At 50.3% G+C, this 11,127-nt stretch overlaps 1 protein-coding gene across 4 annotated transcripts in view; it reads left to right on the forward strand.

Annotated features, from left to right (window-relative positions):
• PRKAG2 (protein kinase AMP-activated non-catalytic subunit gamma 2) overlaps positions 1–11,127 on the forward strand; it is a 287,757-nt gene that overhangs the window by 173,742 nt on the left and 102,888 nt on the right. For all 4 annotated transcript variants that reach the window (XM_007469804.1, XM_007469805.1, XM_007469806.1 and 1 more), the window contains one exon: positions 4,379–4,590. In XM_007469804.1, coding sequence (XP_007469866.1) covers positions 4,379–4,590 — 212 coding nt within the window. The remainder of the gene's footprint in view (positions 1–4,378; positions 4,591–11,127) is intronic.

Raw genomic sequence — 11,127 nt, forward strand, 5'->3', positions numbered from 1 at the left:
GAGAGGAAGCGAGGCCAGGTGGAAAGGTGGATGCATCTCTTGAACTTGGAAAGATTTCCATGAGAGGAGCTTCCCTGAGGGACGTGGAGTTCCATTTGGTTCCACCAGAAACAGACTGTTCCCACCACCAGCTGGAAAGCCCGGCACCTTCTCCTTATCCTGGGCAGCTCCCCGAGGCTGTGTGTGTCTAGGGCGCGTCCTCTGCATCCAGCCATCCCTCTTGCCCTCTGCGGGGACCGGGTCAGGATCGCCCTGGTGCTCGTGTGGGATGAGTCCCAGGGGACGCAGAAGCTGCCGTCTGGGCTTTAAGGAGCCCTCTTAGGTAGCAAGCTGCTTCGTCACAGCCTCTTTAATTCTTCGCACTTGAGAAACTAACGTTCTGTCACAAGAACTAGCCAGGAGTTCCACCAGCTCTGAAAGTCCCCCCACAGTGGCCACAAGGCTTCATCCTGAAGACTGTCCTAAGTGGGACAGCGTCCTACAGAGAGAAGGGGAAATGGGGAGAGTCGAGGGGGAAGAGCAGGCCTGGCGGGGAGCAGGCCGTGTCCTCCGTCTGGTCGGAGCCGGCTGGGCGCCAGGATCAGGCTGCAGGCGCTTCCAGACAGTGTCAGCCGGCCTCTTGCCTCAACAGCAGAACAGTGGCTGAAGAGATCGATGTTCTGAATAACAAATACATCATTCACGTGATATTATACATCATATTGAAAAATAGCAAGGGGCCCACTGTGATCCTCCTCCCAGCCGGTCGTTCCCGTCACCAGATGCAGCCCGTGTTTCCAGATCCTCCCAGACACTCTGGGCGAGTGTGGACAGTGGGATGCAGATGTAAAGGTTCTTCCCCGTCTGTGAAACGCTACATGGATCCTTCTATGCAGGCGGCTCTGCGGTTTGCTTCCTTCACTTACCCCTCTATCTGGGAGATGAGAAGGACAGTGGGGCTTGCCACGTTCCGTAGGAAAGAGGGCTGTGCACGTGCAGTGAGTTATGTAGCCTCTTCCTACTGATAAGCACCTGTGTCTCAGGCTCTGCTCTGAAGCATCAGGCAGGTGGATGCCCCCAGACACTGGCTGGTTAGTGCTGACACAAACACGTCTGACGCACGAATGCCCAGTAGCAGGATGGCTGGGGAGGAACTTGTGTTTGTAGTCGTGAGAGATGCTGCCAAAGTGACCCCTCAGAGGCACTGATTTCCTCTGGCCCCGGAAAACTCCCCCGCGGGCCTGGAGCGGGCTCGCTGCCAGTTGGGGACGGGTCTAGACTGAGCCCTGCGAGACAGAGTAGGGTCCACCCCACACTGGTGCATTTTGCTGCTGGCTGAGGGTGCGGAGATCCCTGGGGCTGCTTGTCCTTTATGTGAAGAACTCAGAGGCCCCCGAGGGGCTCCGCCTGAGGGGTCCCTGCGGGTTGTCAGGATGTTGTCAGTGGCACGGGCTTTTGAGCCTAACAGGCGCCCCCCCACCCAGTCCTGCCCTGTTTCCCGCTCTGTTCGGTCTCCAGCACAAACCCCGAATGCAGGGAACACCCCAAAGAAAGCACAGGAAGGGCCTCTGTGTCCAGTGGCCCAGGCGAGAGTTGGGAGCAGGGACCAGGACGTTTCCCACGGGACCGAGGCACCTATGCGGGCTGTCACAGGAGCCAGTGAAGGCCACGCCACCACCCCTGGGGCCTGAGGCCCGCGAGGTGCCCGTCCACAAACAAAGCAGCCCGAGGGCTTCCTTCTCCCATCCGGCACAGGCCCCTGAGAGGCTCGGGCCCGCCCCAGCCTGGCCCGTGGCCTCACTCCTGCTCCGTGGGTATCACCCACAGCCTGGCCTGCCTGCCAGAGCACCTGCATCCCCCCCTGCAGAGCTGCTGGACCATCAGATCTCCAGCTGCTCGGGGTCCCCAGTCTCCATCCTTCCCTCCTCACTCCCCCAGCCCCATCTCCAAACGGGCCTTGCTTCTCAAGACCTTTGGGGTGGAAACTTAGGGGCCTTTGCTCTTAGGGGCCTTTCACGTCGTAAGTCTGGAGACCTTCAAAACCGAGGCGACAGCATTCTACCTCCTGCTTTCACCTGGAGCTCCTCCCAGCTCAGCCTGGGGCCCGGGCGTGGTTCCGTGGGATAAGGGGTCCCTGGAAAATGACACTCCTCCTTCACCTGGTTACTCTCCCAGTGCCTCTGCCTGGGAAATATGGGAGGGAAGGTGCCAACTGAGCTTGAGCCTTGGCCCTGCCCCCTTCTCTTTCTCTGCCTATTGGGGGCCGGCATTGACTAAGCACCTGCCCCTCACCCAGGACAGCTCTGGGCCGATGATGCGTTTGGGGGCCGGGGGAGGGGCAGGGAGCGGGGAGAGAATTCCATACTTTACATTTGGTTTGGTGAGAAGCAGCTCGTTGTTCACTCTGGTAGCGCTCGGTACAGACAAAATGTGCTGAGTTCAGGGGTGGGAGGCTCCTAGGGCCGCAGAGTCAGCAGGAGGGAGATGGGATGAGTTAGGCGGCCGCTCTGCGGGATGTGTGCACAGCGATGGCATGAGAGGAGTCTGGACATGGCACAGAGCAGCACAGAGAAAGAGCCCCAGGCTGGTGGCTCGTAGGCTGACCAGTCTTTTTCAAGGTCAGAAGGAACGAGAGGATGGCCCTTGGACCATGTCTACTGATGTCTTTGCTTTGGCTTGCATGATTAAATATTTTTAAATAACCAATTTAAAATAGTTACCTATAAATGTGAGAGATCAGGCTCAAATCCAGCGTCTGATCTTAGAAAACAAATCAATATCAGGCAACATTATTGTATTCATTTCCTAGAGCTGCCATAACAAAGTACCACCAACTGGGTGGCATAAAACGACAGAAGTTTTTTTCTCTCACGGTTCCAGAGGCTGGAAGTCTGGAACCAAGGTGTCAGCAGGGCCACGCTCTCTCTGAGACTCTGGATCGAATCCCTCCTTGTCTCTTCTAGCTTCTTTTTGCCTCCTTCCAGTTTTGTTGAGAAATAATTGATACGCATCTCTGTATACGTTTAAGGCATACAGCACGATACTTTGATTTGCGTGTATTGTGAAATGATGATCACGGTGGGTCGGCTAACATCCCTCATTTCTATAGAAACAATAAAAAGAAAAGAAAAAGGGAAAGAACTTTTCTCCCTGTGACGAGCGCTCAGGATTTACTTTCTTAACAACTGTCCTGTATATCATATAGCAGTGATATACAGGACAGTCGTCATTTTGTACACGACATCCCTGGTACTTATTTATCTTATAACTGGAAATTTGTACCTTTTGATCACCTTCCTCCACTCTTCTAGCTTCTGATGGTCACCAGCAGCGCTTGGTGTTCCTTGACTCATAGAGACGTCACTCTGATCTCTGCCTCTGTCCTCACATGGCCTTCTCTTCTGTGTGTGTGTGTGTGTGTATGTGTGTGTGTGTGTGTGTGTGTGTGTGTGTGTCTTCTCCTCTTGGGTTAAGAGCCCAAACTACTCCAGTATAATCTCAGCTTGATTCCATCTGCAAAGACCTTATTTCCAAATCAGGTCACATTCATAGGTACCGGAGGTTAAGACTTTTTAACATATCTCTCTGGGGGTGGGAGAACACCATTCAGCTCATAACAATGATCTTATGGTGTAATCAGCTAGGTGTGAGTGAGATAGGCCCCCAGGATTGTGTCAACCCTGTCGAAGTGGATGGCCTCTCACTCTGGCAGAGTCCTGTCCCCAGCCTCCTTGCAGTTCCTTGGTCACCGATCCCCACCCGCTTCCTCCTGGTTCCTGTCCATCTGAGTCTTCACTCTGCAAGGCTCCTTCCTTCCCGAAGCCGCCCCCAGCATGCATCTTCATGGTGATTCTCACTACTGCACACTCACAGTGACCATCTTCACGTGGCACATTTTGACAATAACAGCGCGTCTCGTCTGGTCCTCGGTGTATGTTGTCAGGTGATTTCTGCAGCCCTGACCTTTGTCTCTGCTGAATACTTCATGAACTTCCTTACGTCTCATCTCAAGTAATATGGGTTCCCCTCCACGTGCTCTTGGCACCATGCTTTGTAGGGGAGGAGGGGAGATCCAGGGGTCTTGGACTCAGTGGCAGAAAATAGCATCCGAAGTGTGTGTGTAAGAAGTCTTTCACCCCGACAGCTTCTGAACTGTTGGAGCGGCCCCTTCACAGCAAGGGGACTCTGCCCGCGACTCAAGTCGGATGACGAGGGGATTTCTGGGCCCAGCTGATTCTAAGCGATTAGAAGTCATTGTCTACTAGCTTGTCCCCAGTATTCAGAATTTAATCTTTCATATTCCTGCCATTTGAGATTTTGGGCCCTTGTAGATGGAAGCCCCTCTCCCTGTGGCAGCCAGATCTCTAACGGCCCTGTGTGGTTTCCTCCCCAACTTCAGGCCTCTCTTCCTCTCCATCAACACCCGCCCAAGTGGCCAAGGAGCACACGTTTCCTCTCGAATCCTATAAGCACGAGCCTGAGCGACTGGAAAACCGCATCTATGCCTCCTCTTCCCCTCCGGACACAGGCCAGAGGTTCTGCCCGTCCTCCTTCCAGAGTGCAGCCAGGCCTCCGTCAGCATCGCCAACACACCATTCTCCCTCCAAATCTGTAAGTCTGGGCCTTCTCCTGGGGGCCGGGCCGCCAGCTATGGGAGGGAGGGCAGAGTCTGTATACAGCTGAAGCTGAAGCTGTGCACTGCTGACTGACATTTTTGGTACATTTTATCATGAATCACAAACTGAGAAAAAAATGGCGAGGGCACAGTAGGCAAATGGAAACCAAACGAATGGTATAACATCTGGAACATGATCAGAAAAAGCTTTTTGCTCTTTTAGCTTCTTTTTTTCTTTTTTCTTTTTTGTGGTTCACGGGCCTCTCACTGTTGTGGCCTCTCCCGCTGCGGAGCACAGGCTCCGGACGCGCAGGCCCAGCGGCCACGGCCCACAGGCCCAGCCGCTCCACGGCACGCGGGATCCTCCCGGACCGGGGCACGAACCCGTGTCCCCTGCATCGGCAGGCGGACTCTCAACCACTGCACCACCAGGGAAGCCCTCTTAGCTTCTTTTTAAAAATCAGTCATTAAAAGCTTTCTTTGAATTTATCTTGATTGGGATACTAAAGTAAAAAGTCATAGGCAAAGCCAAAAAATTGTTTTTTGTAGAAATTTTATTCTAGATTTTAAAGATTTAAAGTCTGACATCATTTGACTTGGGAAGCATTCTCGGAAAGGTGAACCTTTCAAAGCAGAGTGGGATGATGAAACAGGTGTCTTTGCATCCTTTGGAGGATTGGGACTCGTTGGTATGGATGGAAGAAGCTGGCTTAGCACCAGCGCTTAAACACTCTGCATTTCAACACCGTGGGCCCTATGTGTGGGGACCACCATCACTGCCCCCTAGTTCGTGTTGGCTACCACAGACCCTCAATATCATTCCTGTGCCCAGCAAGGACACGAGGACCGTATCGCTAGAGCCTATCCAGATGGATGTAACGATTTTATTCAGCTGTGGTGTTAGTTTCCTGCGGCTGCTGTAACAAAGGGGCACAAACTGGGGGGCTTAAAACAACAGGAGGCTATTGTCTCACGGTTCCGGAGGTTGGAAGGGTGCAATCAAGGTTTCGGCAGGACCACGTTCCCTCTGCAATCTCTGAGGGGAGGAGGATATTTCCTGGCCTCTCCCAGCTTCCGGTAGCCCCAGGATTTTCTTGGATTGTGTCAGCATCACTCCACCTCCATCTTCACGTGGCTGTCTTCCCTCTGTCTCTGTTTGTGTCCAGCTTTAAACTCTTATGAGAACACCAGTCATGTTGGATGAGGGCCCAACCTAACTCAGTACGACCGCTTCTTGATGACCTCTGCAAAGACCTGATTTCCAAATAAGGTCGCATTCACAGGTATCAGTGGTCAGGACCTCAGCGTAGCTTTCGGGGGGACACCATCCAGCCATAACAGTTGCTACCTTTGGGGAGAAAGAAGATGTGTTCGTCATACAGAGAACCTACTGTGACTTTTCTCCTTGTTCGTCTGATGATTATTTTATTCAGTGTAAGCTTAGCAGAGTATTGTTTTAAGTGCTGAGGAATAAAATGCAAGGTGTTGTCTCTGCCCTCTAGGGCTTACAGTCTTACTGGGAACAGAATAGCACTCAGATAAAACAGTTAAATAAAAGCGGAAAGTAGGTTGGGTGGGCATCTGGAGTGAAACAAATAGTCCACACTGCAGGGGATGGGAAAGGGAAAATAGTGTGGTCTGACAAGGGCAAGGAAGCCTTGGGTGATTGTAGGGTCTAAATGAGGGGAGGGGAGAGGGGAGGGGAGGGCCCCCTGGAAAAGAAAATTAACCATGGCTTGGGGTGGGAAGGAGTGTGACGTATAGCATAGGGTAGGAGCTGGGGGCGGGGGGCTGTCTCTGGGAGGTAGGCATCTGGCAAAGATTGGGGACAAGAGGACCGCTCACTAGAGACGTGGAGAGGTGCAGGCCTTGACCGCTTAGAGCTAAGGGCCCAGGAGGAAGGTCATCCGTGTTCTTGGGTATGAATGAGAAAAGATCTAGAGGTTTCTGTTCTCCCGGGCATTTAGCAAAGAGACTTGGTCATAGAGATAATAGAACAAATATATCCAAAAAAGGAATCATGCGGCAACCCAAAGATTATCAAAAGCAGGAAGCCACTGCTCCCCTCGGGCTGGAGGGACGTGTTGGCAGCCCATCAGATGGGAGGTGGAACCAGTGTGTCTGCCTGGCAGGAGCTGGAACCGCAGAGGAGAAGCAGCCGCTGGCCAGAGATGCCATGCGAGGCAGAGGGGTAGAAAGTCTGGCGAATCCACTGCTTCCTGCCTTCCACCTTGTGCCAAACCTGCCGAGAGGCCAGTGGGCCAGGAGGTCTGGGACAGAAACCCCGGGGGAGGAGGGAGACCGGAGGAGGGAGTCAAGAGGGAAGCGACTGGTCGAGAGGCATCAAGTCTCAAAACGTCGGCTTCTTCTCATGGACCAGGGCTAACTGACAGGTTAGCCCCGTGTAAGAAGAGACACTGCATGGAAGAGGAGACGGTCATTTCGACTTTAGATCATTTGAAGTGATGGTGCGGACGCAGACACAGGGTTTTTCTGTGTCTGCAGAAGTTCTGTGCTCGGGACAGCCTCTCCCATTTTAAGTGAGAGAGAATCCAGAGGGCGTTCTAGGTCTGCCCGCTGTGCCCTGCCCCCACCCCGATTGTGACTAGAAAGTGATATTCTTAACTGTTCGTACCACACAACTATGAAGCTCTTGGTGAAAGCCAGCGAGCCTGGGCCCTCCCAGGCTTTCTGAGGCGGTTCTGGGGCCAGGGAGGAGGGGTTCTCGGCTGTATCCTGTACTCAGCGGTGGGCACGGACCCTGTGCCCTGGTCAGAGCCTGCGATTCCACAAACAGACTGAGGGAACTGATAGCACCGTGAAGTTTCAACAACCGTCCAGATGTCATGGATGGATAAACATGATGGAAACATACAATGGAATATTATTCAGCCTTGAAAAGGAAAGGAAATCCTGACGGATGCTACAACATGGATGAACCTTGAGGACATTACGCTAAGTGAAATACACCAGTCTTAAAAGGACAGATGTCGTATGATTCCACTTATAGGAGGTCCCTAGAGCCGTCAGATTCATAGAGACAGAAAGCAAAATGATGGTCACCGGGTTCTGGATGGGGAGAAATGGGGAGTCAGTGTTTAATGGGGACAGAGTTTCAGTTTGGGAAGATGAAAAAAGTTCTGAAGATGATGGTGGTGATGGTCGCACAACCATATTAATGTACTTGATGCCACTGAATTGTACTCTTAAAAGTGGTTAAAATGATGAATTTTATGTTAAGCATATTTTACCACAGTTTTTTTTCATAATTTAGGAGGCCACAGTTATTTGGACTCCATATACCTTATTGTTCATGATCATTTTACAAAGTTCACCTTGTACAATCTATTAAGAGGTGCTTCTAGGCAATTTGGTAAAATAAGTGACAAGGGGATGGTAGCTGTCTATTTTAGAAACTATATTCAAAATTTATTCTAAGACCCGTTTAGCAGCACATATGTACAAAACAATTAATGCACTTAGTTTTACCTATATATAGGTTATAAATACAATTTTAGAAAACCCTACACATCTGTATACGGCAGTTAATGATAGTAAATCTCTGTAGTCTCAAAATATATCATTATGCCCATTATACCTTCACATAATACATATTTGATTATTCTAATATACTATTAATGCTTATTGAGCAATCCTTTAATTATTATGAATTAGAGACACTTTTGGTTGTATCCTTTTACCACATTTTTTTTAATGATCCAGTCAATACTGCAATGTTTATATAGTTTGAGCTTCAGAAAATCAAAATCAAATCAGAATCAAAATCAAATCAGAGGGCTTCCCTGGTGGCGTGGTGGTTGGGAGTCCGACTGCCGATGCAGGGTACACGGGTTCGTGCCCCGGTCTGGGAAGATCCCACATGCCGCGGAGCGGCTGGGCCCGTGAGCCGTGGCCGCTGAGCCTGAGCGTCCGGAACCTGTGCTCCGCAACGGGAGAGGCGACAACAGTGAGAGGCCCGCGTACCGCCAAAAAAAAAAAAAAAAAAAAATCAAATCAGAAAATCAAAACCAAAACACTTATGTTTTGAAATGATCTGTTTCAAAATTGGAAGACAGTGTTCCCACTGGCTACAGACATTAAACAGGGGCCTTCATCATGTGTAAGTTTTATCACACAAGGCCTCCAGGAGCTTCTTTGGCATGTTGGTCACAGCCTCCGCAGCTGTAGTTTGGCCCAGGTCTCTGCTTTCAGCAGCCCTTGGCAGCAGGGCTGGGATGGATTCAAGTTCACTTAAGTGTTTCTTTCTAATTGGATTATGTTGACTGTCCTTATGTGCTAAGTTCCTTAAGAGTTTAGCTGATTTCATGCATTCTGTTACTGGCATAATCTTTATAGAGGAATGTGAGCTGCTTAAAGACGTCTATCAGCCTGAAAATATTTAGCTATAATTCATCTCTGCCTTTTGGAATAAAAAGATGCTCTCTGTAAACATTGACCGTGAAGATCACTTTTATAAAAGCAGATCACTTTTATAAAATCACTTTTATATTCACTTTTATAAACTTTGTTCCCATGAATTTTATTCTAAAATTGGAAAGGGGATGAGGGTAATGAATTAGTCTTTAGTAGACAGCACTCATTTTATCATTTATTTACTCAGCAAGTATTTATGAAGCAACCGCTGGGTGCCAGACACTGTGCTCGGAAAGGCTGATGGGACGACAAGTAGGTAAGCGGCTCTTATGAGGCAGGGACAGTGTTTATTTTGTTCGCCAGTTATTAACAGCACATTATGCAGGGGAGGCTTCGGTAAATAGCTGAGGACTCACTGAACAAAGGAAGGAGCTCCTGTCTATTGGGGGGGCCACAAACAGGGAAATAGTCGTAATAGAATATTCGATAGAGCCTGTGTAGTTCTCATGGGAGAAAATCTCCAGCCCAGTGTGAGCACAAACGCCAGTCCCAGGGCTTCCCGGGTGGTGCAGAGGTTGGGGATCCGCCTGCCAACACAGGGTCCATGGGTTCGAGCCCCGATCCGGGAAGATCCCACACGCCGCGGAGCAACTAAGCCCGTGCGCCACAACTACTGAGCCTGCTCTCTAGAGCCTGCGAGCCATGCCTACTGAGCCTGCATGCCACAGCTACTGAGCCCGTGCGTCACAACTACTGAGCCTGCGCTCTGGAGCCCACGAGCCACAACTGCTGAGCCCGCGTGCCACGACTACTAAAGCCTGCCCACCCAGAGCCTGTGCTCCACAACAGGAGAAGCCACTGCAATGAGAAGCCCACGCAGTGCAATGAAGAGTAGCCCCTGCTCACTGCATCTAGAGAAAGCCCGCGCGCAGCAACGAAGACCCAGCACAGCCAAAAATTAACTAATTAATTAATTAAAAAGAAAAATCCCAGAGGAAGGAAGTGGACGTTTTTTGCAGCAGCAGCAGAGAGCAATAATCAGCTCTGCAGTTTAGGATGGTTCCTTTGGTGGGGTGTGGAAATTAGATTGGATTTGGGTACAGCAGGGCCTCAGATGAGATGCAGTGTGAAATGATCTGGGCCTAGTGGCAGCTGACAGTGGAAAGAAGGGGGCTGGTGTTAAAACGTAGAGAGCTGTTTAAGACGTCGAATTGAAAGGAACTGGGGATGTAGTGATTGATTAGTTGAGGGCAGAAAAGAGAAGAATCAAGGACGATTCCGAAGGTTTTGCCTTGGGCAACTGGATGGGTGGCAGTTGCACTTGCTGGGATAGGGAACAGAGAAGGAGAAACAGGCTGTGTGCGTGTGCATGTGTGTATGTGAGCACATGGGGGTGTGTATAAGTGGACACACATGTGTGTTGGCTGGTGATGGTACAACAGGTGCCCGTGGGATAATTAAGTGGAGGTGTCCAAGGGCAACTGGATATGTGAGTCTGGAGCTAAAAATTAAGATTTTAATTAATTTGTTTGTTTGTTTATATTTATTTTTTTGACCACACCACACGTCTTGCAGCATCTCAGTTCCCCAACCAGAGATTGAACCCGGGCCACAGCAGTGAAAGCCTGGAATCCTAACCACTAGGCCACCAGGGAACTCCCCTGGAAATTAAGATTTTTAAATCATCAGAACGTAGAAGGTAATTTATGCCATGATAGTAGTTGAAATAATCCGGAGAGATGTATGGTAGTTGAGAAGAAAGCCAGAAGAATGTGGGCATTTGAAGGACAAACAAAGGATAGGGATTCTGAACTGCCTGGAAAGTAGGCAGAAAACCAGGCAAACACAGTATCACAGAAGCACAAGGACTGTGTTTCGTTGTGTTTCACGCATTTGGAGGGCGTGGTCAGTGACGTTCCTGGCCATGGACCGTAAGGACTGAGGTCCTCGGTAACCTTGGCAGGAATACTTTCAAGGGCACAGTCAAGAGCAGAAGCCGTGTGATGTGGGGTGAATGATTAAGAGGTGAAGATGTGGAGGTCTCTAGTGTAGATGACTCTTTCCAGAATCCTGACTTCGAGGGGGAAGAGATGGGGCTGTAGCTGGAAGAATGGAGGTGATGGTTTGTTCCCATAAGGATTTAGACACTGACAGGGAAA

This window comes from Lipotes vexillifer, unplaced genomic scaffold (genome assembly GCF_000442215.2).
Source record: "Lipotes vexillifer unplaced genomic scaffold, Lipotes_vexillifer_v1.1 scaffold472, whole genome shotgun sequence".
NCBI classification, from domain to species: domain Eukaryota; kingdom Metazoa; phylum Chordata; class Mammalia; order Artiodactyla; family Lipotidae; genus Lipotes; species Lipotes vexillifer.